An 18,504-nucleotide genomic window follows, 5' to 3' on the forward strand; every position below is an offset into this window, starting at 1 on the left:
GAAAATGACCCTTGAAAGGTCTGAGCCTGCACTATCCAATCCCATAGCCACTAGCTACATGTGGCTATTTACACTTAATGAAAATTAAATGCAATTTAAAATTTAGTTCTTCATTTGTACTAGCCACATTTCAAGTGCTCCATAGCTACATGTGGCTAGTGGCTACCATATTGGACAGTACAGATATAGACCAATTCCGTTTTTACAGAATGTGCTAGCAGACGAACCATTTGTATGCTCACATTTCTATTAATGTTAAATACTTTAAAGAGGTTAAGTTTAGTATTTTAAAAAACATTACTTATTAGAGATATTATTGTTTGGATGATCATTATTTAAACTTAAAAATATTCCTATTAAAATGAAGGATTAACCAAGGGTTATTAACTAAAATACAGACAGGAAGGCATGTAATCAATGCTAAGTAAATGAGAATCAAATCTGAAAACTTAATTTTAAGAATAAGCAATTAGCACATTCTGTAGTATAAGGAAATTAGTATGTTGGATAACATATAAACAAAATTGAAATGAAGCCTTGCAGCAAAAATAAATAAATAAATAAATAAAAAGAATGGAAGGAAAATGACAAAGGATGAAGTCTAGCAGAAGTTATTAGTACAAACCTCAGGGGAAAACAGTGATAGGAATTTGTAAATAAAATCAGCAAAGAAGGAAAAAGAAAGGCCCATAGATACATCTAAAGCTTTGGGGAAGAAAACGTTAAGAAATTTAAAGAGAAAGAGAAAAGCTAGGGAAGTATCTGCAAAAACTACGACAAGAGGACTTTTAATGTGGAGCACTTCTACCAGTGGAGAGGAAAACCCAGACTCTTGTAGGAATATGGGCAAAGGATAAGAAAAAAATTTGCAGAAGGGGAAATAAAACTTGAACACATGGGGAAATACTTTGTTAATGATCAAAGGAAGAAATTAAAACAAAATGAGATTTGATGGAACATTTATCAAAGTAGCAAAGAGAGGGAAAGATGGAAAGAATGAGATATGATATGATCAAAGCAAAGGAGAGTGCAGAAAATCGGCCACTTTCCCATGGTTGTCAGAATGTCAATTGCGGTAACTCCTTTGGAAAGCCATCTAGTGAAATGTATCAAGAAAATGTGCACACCCTGGGACCACTGATTCCACTTCTGGCTCTGATCCTAAGGAAGGAATCCAGAAGATGTATAATGTTTTCTGTACAAAAGTTGGCAGTGCCCTGTTGAAAATAGCAAGACATGGTGAAATCATAGCACAACAGCTGGACAGAATATTCTGTAGTAAAAATTATGCTATGAAGAGTTTTTACTCTTTACTTTAAAGTGACCTATATAATATTCGAACACAAATTCAAGTTTATTAAAAAGCCAACAAAACAGTAAGTAGGAGGCCTCCTTTACCTCTTCCCTCAATCCCGTTCACCTCTCCCAGGGTTGGGAGGTAACTTTCAGTCACTTTCCCATCTATCTATCCACTTTGCCATCTGAAATCACACTATGTAGAGTGTACATTATACCTTGTGGGATTTTGCTTTAAACACAAATGAGATCATGTATAAATATAATTTTACATCTTGCCTTTTCCATTTAAAACTTTGAGCCTCTTCCTTTATAGTACAGAGAGACCTCCCTCCCTTTTTTTAGCTGCTGCATAGTGGTTCCCTTGTTGTCAAAGTCTTCTTTTTAAACCATTCTCCTCTTGATGAATATTTACGCTGCTTTCAATATTCTGCTATTAAAACCAGTGCCGTAACAAGGACCCTCTCTGTGCTCCTTTGTGCTCATGTACCAATATTTCTCTAGGGTCCACAGCTAGAAGTGAAATCACTGGTTTCCAATGGTAAGTGCATTTTAGAATTATGGTAAATACTGTAACAGTATCCATGAGGCCCCATTTCTCCATACTGTCAGTCACACTGAATATTATCAAAGCTTTAACATTTCTGCCAGTCTGATAGGTGAATATTATACTTAATTGTTTTAATAAAACTGAATTATTTGTACTTGGCTATATATTAATCCTTGATTTTATGTTGAAAACCAACCAACTTTTGCCTTTTAAAACTCTTTAATGGTACTTTTGCCATAAAGTTTAAAGGTTTTTTTTTTTTTCTGGTCAAATTTATCAGCCTTTTGCTATGGATCTGACTTGACATCCTGCTTATAATGGCTGTCATTCCCAAGGGTTTATAAAAATATTCAGGCACATTTTCTTGTAATATTTTCACAATTTATTTTTTCCTACTAGCTCACAATCCATCTACAAGTTATATTGCCATATGTGAGCAAAAGCTTAAATTATAAAACCAGGTGGAAAAACAAAACAAAAAAAACATGCATAGAAAATTAAAAAAATATATACCAAAACAATATCAGTAGTTGTCTTTTGGTAGGGAGATTAGATTAGATGTGGTTTTTTACCTTTGACTCATTTTTACATTTCAGATTTTAGATAATATTGGTTATGTTTATAAGACATGGTGGCCTTTTATGTTCTTTTTCTGCCCAGGATGGTAACCATCCTTCTTCCCTTTAACCATGTGGTTTGGTGAAGGCTGCCAATCACAGCACTCCACCCTTGGCCACAGACACGGGCTCATAACCCAGAGGGCCATCCAAGGTCCTTTGCAGGGATTTCCTTAACTACTGCAGGCAGCAAAGAACTCCTCTGTGCCTGGTCACAAGGCTGATAGGTGTATGGCCAGAGCTGCCTATGACCTGGGTCTAGCTGACCAGATAATAAACACAGACACACACACATACACACACACACACACACACACAGAGAAAGATAGAGAACCACACATCACATAAGACCTGAATCTAATTTTCCCCAAACTGAGGCCTGTCTGTGGTTGAGTTACCCAAACTGATAAATCCCTTCTCTCCTTTTTTATTTTGGGTGAGTGGGGATTTCAGTTACTTGTACCAGAAGGATCTTAGATGAAAAAAAGAGATAGGAAAAGAAAGATGAGAGCAAAACTTCATAGATATGAAAATACCATTAGTAGGAAGTAAATATACATCATGGGTGGAGGCAATCCTCAGTTTGTAGAAAGAGATGTTAATACAAATAATGCAAAATAGCAACTACTTGGTTTGTAGTCATTAGGGCAACTTATCACCAAAGAGATAACTAGTAAAATAAGATGGTAGCAAGTGTTTGCACAGTTTCATAATTTTGCATTCCCAGCAAAGCAGCGAGGGCCAATGAAATTAAGGGTGAGGTTGATAGGAACAGAGATGGCAGTCCTAAGATACAGCATGTCACATTGGGTTAGAGGAGATGTCTATATGAGATCCTACACACATTTGTAGGTATACATGTTAGACTCCATTTGTGGATTTTAATAATGGGCATTTGGCTTAATCTCAAACTTACATCATACTTCGGGTCCATATCTTACATCATGGATCTCAAAAGTTGAAAGACCTTAAAGACTACAACTCATTAATCTTAGAGTTGTGAACCCTGCCAAGGTTAGGGGACTTAACTATTCATATGGCAAGTAATCCTCAGATCTGGATTCAAACCCAAGTCTCTGGGATCCCAGTCCAGTGTTCTTTCCATTGCCTTTCAAGTGCCAATATGAGATGACTAAAATGATCAGGAAACAAACAAAATCGCTCTCTTGTCTACACACACACACACACACACACACACACACACACACACCCACCCCACACCACCCCAAAATAGCAAATGTGTCACATAAAAAAGAAAGTAATTCTATCAGTTTTGTGCTCACTAAAAATAATAATAATAATAAATTGAAAAAAAATCCAAGTCTCTGGGAGGTATTCTAAAGAACTGTGTAGAAAGTACATTGTGTTGTTAAAGAGGGTTTGAGTTAATTGCTCATGGAAGAAACATTTATCTGGGTGGAGGTTTATGCTTGAATTACACAGGCTTTCAGCTTGAAGGGTGTAATAGCTGAGTGATTCTCTAAACCTTAATCTATTTTTCATACGGTGGGATGACAGTCATCATCTGAAATCATTTTTAAGTTTCCCAGAAATGTGGAAAAACTAAATCTTACTTTTATAACTTGTTTAAAGGGCAAATTTTTACTTTTAGTTTTAAAATAATTTTTAAAAGGAGCTGCCACTCTCAAGGAATCCATCTATTTAAGGTTCTCAAGGACATAAATGAGCTCTTGTGGGAGGGTAGACATTTGTTATATTTCTGCCCTGGTTATGGTTATCCTTGATGATTTGGGGAGTGCGATTATTCTTTTTCTGACCCTTGGATTTTTAAAAATTGAACAAAATGTTAAATTGAGCCTGATTTTCTTTGTACAATTTCTTAGTACATGTAAAAAAAAAATGCTTTGGGTATCTTTGGGGCTCAGAATTCAAAGGTTTAAGAATCATTTAGGATCAGAAGAAACAGGCACGAGGCAGGCAGTTGCTCTATGGTTGTGGGGTGGCGCTTACTTCAAAGCCCATCCTCTGTCTTCCTCATCAGTGCTTCTCAAACTGTTCAGCCAAAGCGTGCAGGATGCAGAGGAGAATTGATCCTATCCAAGGGAAAAAGATAGAGTTCACTGTAATGCTTGGAACAGCCCGCTGCTGCAAGTTTCAATCAACTTTTACATTATGATCTGTACTGTTCTTAGGTTTGTTTTAATATATTTATTTATATTAAATATAATATGAAATACTATATATTCAAGAAATACATGATAAATTTTAATAAATATAATTATAGATCATTATCAATAAATATAATAAATTACAAATAAGAAATAAGAAATTAAATATATTAAATAAATATTAAGTATAAATATTTACTTCTTTATATTAAACTTCCAGCACTCTCTACCCCCTCTTCTGCTTTATTTTCCTCTATAGCGCTTATGGCATCTATGAAATCATAGAGTTCACTCATATTCTCTGGTGGTTATCTACTCTCCTCCCAGTGAGGGTTATTTTGTTCGCTGCTGCACACCAGTGCCAAGAACAATGCCTGGCATTTAGCAGGGCTCAATAAATACATATTGAATGAATGGTGGCGTGTTTTAAATGATGTTAAACCAGATTCTCTGGAAGACGTGCCTTCTGTGTCCCATGACTTAGAGGCACACCTCATCCTCAGTGACAAGTGTTCCCAGTACTAGAAGTAAAAATATGTTATGTTTGGGGAACAGAGGAGAGGGAAGCAGCACTGGCTCCTCCCCACGTGCCTGGCATCACGAGATATTTCTTGACTTCTGAGCCATGAGTGCCATGAGCAGTGCTCCATGAGCCCATGTAATGACATATTTCTTGATTCCTGATGAATCAGGTAACTTGAGTTTATTTCTCGCTATACGTGCTCTGATTTCATGAGGCTGGTCTGCAGTGGCCTGAATTTGCCTGGATAATACTGGTCTCCCTGCCCATCTAGATCCTTCTCTCCCTGCCCATCTAGATCCTTCTCTTCTCTCAAAGCCCAGCTTGCACCAAACCTCTTTTGTGACATTAGCCTTAACTTAGTGGTCCCAATATCAAGGTCAGTCTTTTTCTCCTGCTCAGAGGGCAGCGTCTTGGGCCCAGTGAGGCCAGGGAATGGATGTGTGTGGGCTCCACTGAGGTGGCCTGAGAGACAGAACAAGTTGATTTCAAAGTACATGTAGCAATTCCGAAAGAAAGTACAATGGTGTAAATTAGTACCTCTTCCACTAAACCACAAACACCAATCAGGAACTCACTTTACTTTGTCTTTCCTCTCAGTTTTCAGGAAAACACTTACTTTCCATCATCTATGACAGTTTTAGACATAAAAAGCTTACCTTTGGCCTGTCCATAGCCCCTTGATAAGATGCAGTCGGGCTTTAAATGCAGGTTCTTGTAGTCACTGACAGTTCTGAGCTTGCTGAAAGAGAGCTACCTTGTTATTCTTTGACAGTACCCCAAAATACCTTGTTTATACACCACCATCAATACATTTAATGTAACAAGCCCTTATATAGATCTTCCTTGTGCCAGGCACTCTTCTAAGATGATTACACATATTAACTCATTATCCTACAAAACAACTTTACTATTAGGAAGGTTCTACTATTATCCCCATTTTACAGATGAGGAAACTGAGGCACAGAAAGGGTGAGTAAAGGCATATAGCTGGTAAATCCCAAACTGGGATTCAGACCCAGGTACTCTGGCTCCTGAGACCACGTGTTTAACCATTAGCCCACTTGTCTCACCTTTGTTCTTCTCCACCAGCTTCCCTGTACCTATCAGCCAATCCCTTGCCTCTGATCTTTATTCTTCCTGGTCAGAGAAAGACCCTGCTGCCTTTTTCTAAAATCATCCCTCAAATGGACCAAGGTAAATTTCTTGCAATTGAAATGAAATCATTTCAGTGACCTTCATTCTTCACAAACAGTCACTGATTCTGATTAGTTTACTTCTTGGCCGACGCCTGCTGTTCCATGCTTTGATCAAACACAACCATCTCTCAAAATGCTCAGACCATTTTCTCTTCTCTCTCTGAATTCTCCAATGAAATGTTGACAAATGGAAAGCTCAACCGGAAAATGCCTTGATCTGAATGAAGTTTGGGGAAGATGAATCGGGTGCTGATGTTTGGAGGGGGTCAGGGCAGGGTGTGTTATTGAGAAACTGGGTGTAGAAAGCTTGTTAGAAACTTTAACTTTTGTGGTCATGAAATTCTGTAGGAGCTTTGGGAATGGAAAGGAAGGGGTGGATTCAAGAGGCATTTCAGAAAGAACAATGGATTGGACTTGTGGGCAACTGCCTCTAGGAATAAGGTAGAGAAGGGAGTGAACATGATACCGCTATTTTGGGCCTGAATGATTATAATGAGAGTGTCGTTACTTGAAATAGGTCTATCAGGATGCTACTCTGATTCAGGAAGAACAAAAAGTTCATTTTAGAATTTTTGTCATCATCCCAGTGGAAGTGTTCAACAGTTGGAAGACACCATAAGTGAGCATTTAATGAGCTGCCTTCAAGTGTCTAACAGGGCACATGATGTTAAATCTCCTACAGTAATTACCATGAAAGGGAGCTGAGGGTGAGGTCATCTTTTACACTGGCCTCATGGAGGCACCTGCCAGAGTGTGTGGTGAGTGAGATCCTCCCCAGCTCTCAGCTACAGAGGTGGAATTTGGCTTATGATTTGAATGTAAAGGACACGGCTTACCATACAGCCTAACCCCAAACAGTAGCAAATGACTTTTCTTTGTCACACCTAAAAATCCTGAGAAAGTGACAGTGCCATTAGTTACGTGGCGAACTGGTTATGTGTTTGGTTTCCACACTTGATCTTACTTCGTATTAATTTTTACAATAACAAACTCAAGTAAATCTTGAACCCTCGCCCCGGTTTGTTTCTCCGAAGGCCCAGACAGTGCCAGTAGTCTACACATTGAATGGTGAGAACCGAAGGCTTCTTGAAATTTAGCCTTATAATCAGGCACTCAAGGTAAAAATGCAGAAATAAAAGCTGCAAGACTTAGCACAGCGCCAAGAGAACTCAATAGGAAGGGCCTAGAATGGTGTGTTCAAGGAGACGGAGAGATTGGCGGGCAATGTCCTGAAACAGTACCTCAACAATCCAAAGGAGTCTGATGATTCAGGTTAGGAATTAACGCCAAATCTCGGGTTGGTACACCTTCCCCGATTTCATATAAGCTCAAGAGTAGTCGCCTTGCCCGGCAGAGACCATTAAATGACTTGCGGCAAATCTCTTCCTTCAAAAGTCTGACTTTGACCGCCAACCTTACTTCCAGCCAAGTCGATCCTCCTCCCTCCAAAGGGGATAAGCAGCCACGGGTTAACGTGGGCCCTCGCGGCTGGGCCGACTGTTCGGAAGCACCCGATTTTCGGAGGCTGTGGGAAGGAAAAATAAATCCAGTCCGGGTTTTGTCTGCGCGGGGCGACCGGAGGGCTGCGAGGAATGGCTCGCGAAGAGGCGGGCGGTAGTGGAAAATACACAACACAAACAGCTCGCGCCGGGGCACGGCAGCTGTAGGCCCGGAGCGCGCGGGCCCGGTCGCCGGCCGCATGGAGCGCAGCGCGGCCCGCGGCTCCGGGGCGGCGGCGGCGGCGGAGGCGGCAGCGCGCCGCTCGCTCACACCCACCCCCGCCCGCGGCCGCCGCGCCGCCCCGCCGTAGCCGCCGGCCGCCGGCGTCCCCGCGGGCCGGTCCAGCGAAGGCGGCGCCCGCGCCTCTGCAGCCAGTGGCAGCCGGCGGCCCGGGGAGGCGGCTCCCGCAGCCCCCCGCAGCCCCGCGCCCCGGGCGCCTGCGACCACAGCGGCCGCCCGGGGAGGAAGAGGAGGAGGAGGAGGAGGAGGACGAGGGGGGAGGTGACAAACTCCGGCTCGGCGCGGCGGCAGGCAGCCCGCGGTCAGGCATGCAGGCGCGGCGTCTAGCCAAGCGCTCCAGCCTGGGCAGCCGCCGGGGGAACGCCGCGCTGCAGCCGCCAGGCCCCGCGCCCGCCCGGGAAGGCGCGCTGCCCGGGCTCCCGCCCCCCGCCCCGGCTCCGGCCCCAGCCTCGGCCCCGGAGAGCTGGAGGCCGCCACTACCGCCGCCGCGCAGCGCCGGGACCGGCCCCCCTCGGGCCGCCGGGGCCGCCGCCGCCGCCGCTGCCGCCTCGTCTCCGGTGCTGCTGCTTCTGGGGGAGGAAGACGAGGACGAAGAGGGCGGGAGCAGGCGGCGGAGGGGGCTCGGGCGGGTGCAGGCGAAGCCCCGAGGGGGCGCGGAGGAGGAGGATGACGACGAGGAAGACGAGGACGAGGAGGTGGTCGTCGAGGTGGTGGACGGCGACGACGACGACGAGGACGGCGAGGAGCGCTTCGTGGCCCTCGGCCCCGGCCGCCAGCTCCCCAAGGGCCCGGGCCGGGGAGCATTGAAGGTGCGTGCGGGGTGCGGGGACGAGCGCGCGCGGGACCCTCCGGCTCGGTGAGGGGACGGGCCCGGGGTCCCGGCGCGGCGCGGGCTGAGGCCGGTACCGGGGACCGCAGAGGCCGGGCCGGGAGGGGTGTGTCCGGCGGCTCCGGCGGCCGCGCGGGCAGAGCTAGGGGACTGATGAGCTCACCGCTCGGGCCCCAGCACCTTCACCGGGCGGCCGCTCCCACTTTCCTCCAAGGCCGAGGCGGGCGTGCTGTCTGATGTGGGTGCGGGCAAAGGACGCTTCTCCCGAGCGAGGCGGGGAACTTGGCGATGGGACGAGGTAGGCGCCGGTCTGCGCCTGGTGGGGACGGGCGAGGTAGGAGGCAGTGAGGCTGTAGTCCTCCCCGAGGAAGCACGAGTGGCCCCCTTCCCCTTATTCTGAGGACTAGTCAAGCTTATAGGAACTAGCAAACAGCTTCTCTTGTCAATCTCTCAACCCCTCCTGCCTCCAAGAACAATTGTGGATGAGTTTCCGTCAAAAGCGCCTGTGAGGGAACCGGTAAACCCAGAACAGCAAAAAACCAAGTCCCGGTTTATACATGCATTTTGCTGGCATCTTTTGGCAATGCCGCCCCGCCCACCCCGCACCCGCGGCTTAAAACTCGACATTGTTTAGCATTTGGGTTTTTTTTCCCCTCCTCAACATAGCAAATGGGAAAAAAATAGGAAACCAGAGAAAGTGGGGGGAATTTGCCATTTAAAATAGACTTGAGTTTCTGCTGAGAATTCAAGCAAAGGCCCTTGTGTACTGAAGCACCGAGAGATCTTTCCGTTTGTGTATCTTCAGTAGATAAGGGCTTTATTATTACACAACTGACTGGCTGGGCTTTCAGGCATGTGATTGGCCAAAGCAAACCACGTTGAGGTTCATGCACAGTGTATGTTGCTAAGAAGTTTTGAGGGCAGCAAGTGGTAAGCAATGGAGTGAGTGATTTTTCTGAAGAGTGGTGCTTAAAATCAACTGAATACAACTACTGATAGGAGTTTTCAGAAGATATTGGTATTTCAGGAAGAAAAACACATAAACAAATGAGCTTACTAGTTAGAGACTATGAGAAAAAAAAAATCTTCAGTGGCTTGCAGAAAAAAGTCAGCTCCTCAAAAAGTCAGCAGTTCCAAAGAAATGTTAAACATCAGCATTTAGAATAGCCCCAGAGTAGACATGGGCACAAATTTCTTTCCTAGACCACCCTGGAAATACCAGCTCTGGGAGTGAGAAATTTTCAGCAAGTAGTCATTTGGGATGATAGTTTTTGACAGTTGCTTGTTGGAATCCAGACCATGACCACCATCATTATCGTGGTCTAATAAAAAGCCTGCATTGTATGGCTACAGGATATAGCTGGGTTTGGAATTAAATCACATGACATCAGTGACATTAAGGAACAAGAGTAGTGACTCCTTAGCATTTTTGTCCAGAAATACTGAAAAGATGTCTTGTGATTTGGACAGCGGTTGCACAGTTTGTAATAGAAAAATTGATTATAATTTATGCTCCGTGATCAAAGCAAACCCAATGTAGAAAAAAAAAATCAAATCTATAAAAATAGAAGAACTAGGGTGTGATCATTCACACTATCAGAAAAGACTTTTCACATCTCCGAGCAAATTTCTGCTTAATTCTTTCAAAAGGGGCTTCATTTTATATTGTTATGGTTTGCCCATAACTTTTCAGGAATTTATATATTGAGTAGTTTGAGGTATAATTTTTATAATCTTTTACTGCTTTAAAGCCGTCTTGACACTGCATCTGGAGAGGTTTTTCTGATGAATAAAATAGTATCATTTTATTCTAATGCATATATTAATGTCAATCTCATATATATTTAGGCATTCCTTTATTCAGATATTTATCAAGCACCTAAAATGTGCCAGGTACTATTCTAGAACACAGCAGTAAGCACCTTCCAGATGCCCACATCCAGCAAGAGAAGCCAGAGCGACAACCAACCAAACAGACAAATAAATAAGCATGGCGCTTGAGATTTTGATGCATGCCATGAGGGAAATAATGATATCTCAGTGTCTAGAAGGAAGGAGACAGCTTGTAGGGAGAAGGCCTCTCTGAGGAGGGGACATTTGATCTGAGATTTGAGACATGCAACTTGGGAAGATCTTTCCAGAATAACAATTGCAAAAGTCTTGAGGTGGGAAGGAGAAGAGGATGAGTATGGCTGGAACTTGCTGGAGATACGTCAGGGAGGCAGGTAAAGGCCAGCGACATAGAGCCTGGTGGACCTTTTTAAAGTAGAGTAAGAAGTCTTTGGAAAGTTTTAAACATACAAAATGGTTTGTCTTTTTAATAAGGTCATGCTGTGTGGAGTATAGAGGACAGCAGGGAGGAGCAGGGGTGCAGTTCGAGGGCGATCGTTGAAGTCCACATGAGAGGCGAGGGCAGTTTGGACTAGGAGTGGAGTTAGAGAGGAGGGAACAAGTTCAGGATCGATTGTGAAGATCCACCTGCAATAACTTGCTGATGGATTACGTGGCGGGGGTGGGGGGGAGGGTGACAGAAAGAAGGGAATCCAGGATGAGGCCCCAGTGTAAAGGTTGGCCAAATGTGCCATTGGCTGAGATTGGGAAAACTGGGAGAACAACAGATTTTTGCGAAGAGAAAAATCAAGTCTTCTGTTTTGGGCATGTTAAGTCCGAGATGACGCTTAGACACCGGCATGGAAACTTCAAGTAGGCGGATGGCTGTAAGGTGTGGAGCTGAGGGGAGAGGCCAAGGCTAGAGAGAGAAATTTGGGAGATGTGTTGATGTCATTTAAAGCTGGGGATGAGAAAGAGAGTGCAGCAGGCCAGAGGGCAGCCTTGGACCAGACTCTGGGGCACAGCACTGTTTAAGATCGGGTGTGGGAGGAGAAGCCAGCAAAGACGATTGAGAAGCAGCAGCCAAACATGTCAAAGGAAAACTAGAAAATGGAAAGTCCATTTAGTTCCAAAAGTAGGGAGTAATGAACTGTGTTGAATACCACTGGGATATGAGTAAGATAAGGACAGAGACGTGTTCATTTGGATTAGATAATATGGAACGTATGGGTATCCGTAACCAAAGAATGTGAAGTCAGGGATGCAACCCAAGTGGGCTGAGCAGTGAGTAGAGGCGAGGACATAGTGAAAAACTCTTTTGTTGGAAAGGAGAATAGAGAGAAGAGGGAGAGAGCATATGGTTTAGATTTTTTTTAAGATAGGATACAGTAGACTCTAATGTAGTGACTACAGCATGTTGGGAATGATCTGTTGTGTGTGTAGGAAGTGTATTTGTTTTCTGTTGCTGTGTAACAAAGTACCACAAACTTTTTGGCTCACAGCCATTCTCCCAGTATCTGTGGGTTAGGAGTCAGGGCCAGGCTTGGCTGGGTCTGCTGATGAGTCTCACAGGGCTGCAGTCAAAATGTTGGGTGGGCTGTGGTCTCTTTGGGAGGCTTGACTGCGGAAGAATTCACTTCTAAGCTCCCTCAGGTTGTTAGCAGAATTCATTCCCTTGCCTCTGTAGGTGTGAGGATCCAGCTTCTTGCTGCCTGTTACCTGTAGGCTGCCCTCAGCTCCTAGAGCTCCTCTCCCCCAGCCCCTCTGCCCCACCCCACCTCTACTCCTGCAGTACTTTATTACATGGTTTCCTCAACATGGCCTCTTACTTCATCAAGTCAGCTGTCTGCTGGCAAGATGGAGACTCATATAAGGCACTGTAATCCCAGGAGCAGTACTCCATCATCTTTGCCATATTCTGTTGGTTAGAAGTGAATCATGGGTTCCACCCACACTTAAGGGGGGGAGATATGCAAGGGCATGAATACCAAGAGGTGAGGATCGTTGAGGGTTACCTTGGGGAGGAACCGAAGATGCAGAGAAAAGAGGGATAAGTTCAGGAGGAAGGTCCTTAGAAAAGTCATAGGGCAGGGGACCTGGAACCCAAGTATAGGGATTGGTCTTTGACAGACGCAAAGACCCTTCTTCCATTGAATTAGGGAGAAGGTAGAGAAAGTAAGTCCAGATGTGGGTAGTTGTATATTGGATGGTGGTCAGATGAAGTAGTATTCACCTGATGGCTTCTGTTTTCCCCCTGCAGCAGGAGGGAAGGCCATCAGCTGAGAGCAAAAGAGATTTGGGATAAGAGCTAAAGCCAGGAGATAGTGTTGTGGGAGAGCGGGAGAGCAAATGTACCAGGGAAATCAAATAGGTTGCCAGACAGTATCAAGGGCCCATCTGATGTTTGTGGTTCTACCTGTACAGTGTAAGCAGTCTGTCTGGGTATGTGATTTTCCCCACCTTCATTCCATTGGCTCAAGCATAGAGTGATAATAACAAACAGAATGCTAGCTAATGTTTATTAAGTTGTTTAATTACTATGCTAGTGCAAGTCTAAGTGTACAGTCTCATTTAAACTTCATTATATATCCCCAAGTCAGGCATTATTATATCATCCTCATTTTACTGAAGTGATAAGCAGTTTACTTAAAGATACACAGGTGTTAGGTGGCACAGCAAGGTTTTGAGCCCTGGGCAGTCTCACTCCAGAGCTAGTACCATTAGGCTTTACACTTCACTGTCTCTTGGAGACAAAACAGAGAGCTGGATTCAGCAGAGATGCAGTTTAGTCAGGTGGGTGAGCAATGACAAGAGAGAGAACACACTGTTGACGAAGTTGGCACTGCTGTGACTATAATGATGGACTATGGGATCTAAGAAAAGTAAGGACAGGAAGGGGCCATGGGCTGGTAAAAAAGTCAGGGGTCAGTGGATTAGAGAAAACGAAGAGGAATCAATAAAATCATTTAAAAAAAAATAAAATCATTTAAAAGAATGAGAATGAAATGCAGGACAACTTGGGTTCCAAGGTAATGTTAATATGAATGAATATTTGCTGAATACTTATAAGCCAAGAAGTGCACTAAATGCTTTATATGAAGGAGGATCGCCTGAGAAATTATGATTTGGGAATCAATATTCTCCAGCTGAGTATACTGACTTGGATGTGAATTAGCACACCTGAGGCTGTATGGTCACAAGCAGAGCCCTGGTTCACATCCATAGCCTGTGCTTTTAATCTCCCTCTATTTATTTGTGATGTTTATGCCCATTTATATCCAGGAGTATTTGGGAAGGATGAGGAAATAGAGGAATAGATGCTACTAAGTATCTGAGATGCTTGATTACTGTAATGGATGCTAATTTGGGCTTTAAATGAGACAAGAAGACAAACTTTGTATTACACAGTTTTCAATTTCTGATCGAAGAAGCTTACATATTTATGGGCAGTGGTAAGATTCCACACACCCCCCCCAAAAAAAACTAGCCTCCTGGGCCCTTGAATGAGGAACACCAGGTAAATAATATCTCCAACCAGAGCTTAATAATAAAATTAAAAAAAAAAAATACAAGGACACTGTCAAACGGAGGAAGGATTCTAAAATAAGTTGCTACTCAGTGAAGGGAAAACAGTAGGGGGCTGAGATAACTAGGCTCAGGACTGTGCTCTGCGATGCTGTGTGTTAGTTATGGACAAGAGCCAGAGAGTCTGAAGGGATTGATAATGTAGTGTTATAATAAGGTTAGGAGAAACCTGGACCTGAAAGACCGCTATTAGTTCTATCAAGAGTTCATCTATTGGAAAACTGGGAAGAAAGTTTTTTGTTTTTTTTTTATTTTTAAAGTAAATTTATTTATTTATTTATTTTGGCTGCATTGGGTCTTCGTTGCTGTGCGCGGGCCTTCTCTGGTTGCGGTGAGCGGGGGCTACTCTTCTTTGCCGTACGCGGGCTTCTCATTGCAGTGGCTTCTCTTGTTGCGGAGCGTGGGGCTCTAGGCGCGCAGGCTTCAGTAGTTGTGGCGCATGGGCTCAGTAGCTGTGGCGCACGGGCTTAGTTGCTCCGCGCGGCATGTGGGATCTTCCAGGACCAGGGCTCGAACCCGTGTCTCCCGCATTGGCAGGCAGATTCTTAACCACTGCGCCACCAGGGAAGTCCAAGGGAAGAAAGGTTTCTAAGTGAGATAATACATGTCAAAGTGCCCACCTTCAGGGCTTAATAAATATTAACGGAGAGGAAGCTGCTTCATGTGTGCCAGCTCTTTGGGGTGGTTAGCACATCTGTTAGACTGTCTCTGGGCTATCAGATGGCTTTAAGAAGCCTTTGGCAGGGACCGTGCAGCAAGCACTGAATTCCAGTTTGCTGTTAAGTATGTGTGTTGCAAATGGTCTGCGTTGGCTCGAGGGGAAGGCGTGTGCTTCTGACACCAGACAGAGTTGTCCTTCACTGAATTGTCGACTGCCAGACTTGGAAGGGAAACAGAGATTATCCGGTAACCCAACACCCTCTTTCGACTGCTCAGTACACCGGGACTAGGGAAGGTGAAATGCCTTGTCTGGCTAGGGCTGTTTAGCAGCTTAGGTGGGACCAGGATTAGCACCCTGGTCTGCCACACCCCAAGTTCTCGCCCTCCTTGCTGGGTTAGTCCTTTGTGCCTGGGATGATCTGCAGTTAGTTCACTCCCTTAGAGTTGTGGTGGAGAAAAATCACAGTTTCCTGAAGTGATCTACCACTCACTGCTTATCAACTTCTATTTTTGGAATGGTCTTCCTCCCTAAAGTACCTCAGGGAAAGGTGGTCTCATTTCCGGCTGTGGGAGGTGGGCAGGACCCTCTGTGAATCCTGTCCAGGTCAGTCCCTCTCCCTGTGCAGTTCCCAAGGGACACGTGTGCTCAGAGGATGATAGAAGATGGCAAATGAGCCCCATTTCATTGTGAACCGAGTTCCCTTCATCTCTGGCGTGGTGTGCCTGGTTAAACTGGCCTGGAAGATGTAGTTTATACTCAGCCCTTAACTAGGACCTCTCCTCCTCCACCAGATTTTACTACTCGTTGAGCCTGCAGTGCCCCATAGCACAAGGGTTAGAAAAGGAGGAAAAGTGAGAAGTCAGCCCTGCCTGGAATCCCCTCACCTGAGCTTAGTGAGGAGGAGCCAGGGAGCTACAGCTGGGATGTCCTTGACCTCTGAGAGCCCCCGGAGCCTATTCATTAGGAAATCTGTCCTGGTCACATTACCCTGTCTTCCTGCTCATGGGTGCTCAAAGGGAAGAGGAGTGGGAGCCTTTTCCTCCCCACTACAGTGTGCGCAGTCAGAACTTCTGGTCTGCACACGACAACCAATCTTGTACTATGGCTTGATACAATGTCTGCTAAAGCTGAGGGAACTTGACCTTTAATTGTCCTGTCCCATCTCTATTAAGGTAAATGCATGGTTTCCATTAGACTTTCTGAAATATTTGAGAATACTTAGAGACCCTTATAGCCAACCTTCCAGCCTAGTCGAATCTCTGAAATAAGAATGATTTTCTTTGGGTTTGCTGTCCATGTTTCTGGTCATTCCCTCAGGAGATGTTTATTATGGGCCATTGCTTGCCATGGTCCTGATATGCATGTGGGAAACAGCAGTCAATAAGGCTGACTTCCACTTCCGGGGAGCCTACAGCCTGGCAAATTCCTGCCAAGTTGTCGATAAAGAAGTTCAAAGCCCCTTTTCCTCTTTATCCCCAAGATCAAGGTAACATCTGCCGAGAGACCTTGCTTGGCTACCACAGTTTGGGATGTAATTTTGATATATATCCTAAAACATTTTTAGCCAGTCTATATGAAGAAGATTATATGGCCTGGCCAGGAGGTAACTCCTGAACAGCTAGTCAAAGGATGAGTTTAGATCACCAAATCTGGCAAATAACTTCTGTTGCTCTCATTTACTGGATGAAGTGGAACGGAATATAACTCTGAGATTCGTGTAGTGGAATCAGAGTGATCAAGTTCTCACACTTCATTGAAGATACTATTTGGAAAACCCAGTGTTATAATTTATACATAGGGGAAATAGGCTTGACTCTAGAGTTTTGAAGGAGCGTCCGTAATTTTAGGGTAAGAACTTTGCAGTAACATACAAGAGGGGATCTCATCTTGCAGAAGGACCAGGGAGCCTTGAGGTGCAAAAAATTAAAAGGGTTCTGCCTGTGCATGCCTCCATGAGGACCGAGAGTGTATAGTCTCCGTGCTACACATGACAGTTTCCAGCGACACACTTGCTTCCCTTACGTTCTTGTCACAATGGAAGGCTGAGCGAAAGTAAAGCCTCACTGATGCGAACTAATTGGGGATGGCTTGTCTCTCCTTGTGGGGATGGAAGTGTTCTGTATTTTGCCTGTGGTGGTGGATACACATACCTGCATATGACAAAATTGCATAGAACTAAATACATATGCACTTGCACACATACACAAGTGAATACACGTAAAACTGGAAAAATCTGAATAAGGTTGGTAGATTATATCAATGTCAATTTCCTGGTTGTGATATTGTACTATTATTTTGCAAGGGTTACCACTGGAGGAAAAAAAAAAATAGTGCTCCAACATTTTAAATTAAATCCAGTTTTTTGAAGGCAATGTGCCTTGAAATACCATTTAATAAAACCTACAGACAGGATAATTTTAGTCCATTAATATGACCTGTGTAGTGGGCTCGTTAGTAAGATGGGAGGGAACATGGTTGAGTCAAAGCAGATGATCCCTCTATATGCCCCCCTCCCCACTGTTTCCTCTGTGTAAATCAAGATGTGAGGTAACAGCCTCTGGGTTCAAATTCTGGCTTCTTCACTTGCTAGTTGCATGGCCTTATCAAGTAACTTGATGTCTCAATGCTTCAGTGTTATCAAGTAAAATTGGTATAATATTGTTCTGTCATTGCCTATTGTTACTAAATATGGCCCACAGACCTCCTGAAATGAGACATGGATGGCAATTTATCTCCTTTATGGTTCCAGAAAAGAATCTTTTGTAAAACTTTGTTCAAGGATTCAAAATCCTACAGTTATTTTGACTGTTACAGCCTCCTGCTTGTTCCACACTACCAAGGTATTTCAGAGAGCTGCTTCCTGAAGTGACTTCGTTCATCTGAACTCTGGGGTGTTCCATTGTATCAGTGGTGAGCTTGAATCTTCCCTTTCATCTCAGGAAGCTGTGAGTCATTTATCTACTTGTGCGAAGAGGACAGAAACATTCTAGCTCTCAGGCTCATCAGTCTGTTCAGATCTGTAGCTCTTATACTGGAAAAAACCTGGCTAGTAGCCATACAGGCGGGAAAAGGCTTACCACGCATGTTGAATTATGTGTCTATGTGTCGTTGAAGCCTGTGATGGAAATACAGTGATGTCACCTTTCACCTCTAACTTGCACGTGGCTGAGAACCCCTGAGGTGTGAATTCGTCCTTTCCATCCTCCTCTGCACTGGTGTCTACGACCTGTTGTGCTTTTGTTTGGTGAAGAACTCACTGTTCTTTGGGTAGATGGAGATGCAGAGCCCAAAGTATACTTCTAAACTCTTGTAAATACTTGCTTCTACTATTGGAAGATATCTAGATGGAGGAGAAATGGACTCTGGTTAAACAGCATGGGGAAATTCCAGTTAAAAAGAGAGATACAGTTTTTTGTTTTTTTTTTTAAACTTTGGGTTTATTTATTTAGTTATGGCTGTGTTGGGTCTTCGTTTCTGTGCGAGGGCTTTCTCTAGTTGCGGCAAGTGGGGGCCACTCTTCATCGCGGTGCGCGGGCCTCTCACTATCG

At 44.3% G+C, this 18,504-nt stretch overlaps 1 protein-coding gene across 1 annotated transcript in view; it reads left to right on the forward strand.

The window, feature by feature from the left end:
• Window positions 1-8,217: 8,217 nt before the first annotated feature.
• Window positions 8,218-18,504, forward strand: part of ZNF704 (zinc finger protein 704) — a 210,123-nt gene continuing 199,836 nt past the window's right edge. The window contains exon 1 of the mRNA XM_036830636.1: window positions 8,218-8,860. Within this exon, the coding sequence (XP_036686531.1) occupies window positions 8,360-8,860 (501 nt within the window). The 5' untranslated portion in view covers window positions 8,218-8,359. The remainder of the gene's footprint in view (window positions 8,861-18,504) is intronic.

Source organism: Balaenoptera musculus, chromosome 17, assembly GCF_009873245.2.
Source record: "Balaenoptera musculus isolate JJ_BM4_2016_0621 chromosome 17, mBalMus1.pri.v3, whole genome shotgun sequence".
Lineage (NCBI taxonomy): Eukaryota > Metazoa > Chordata > Mammalia > Artiodactyla > Balaenopteridae > Balaenoptera > Balaenoptera musculus.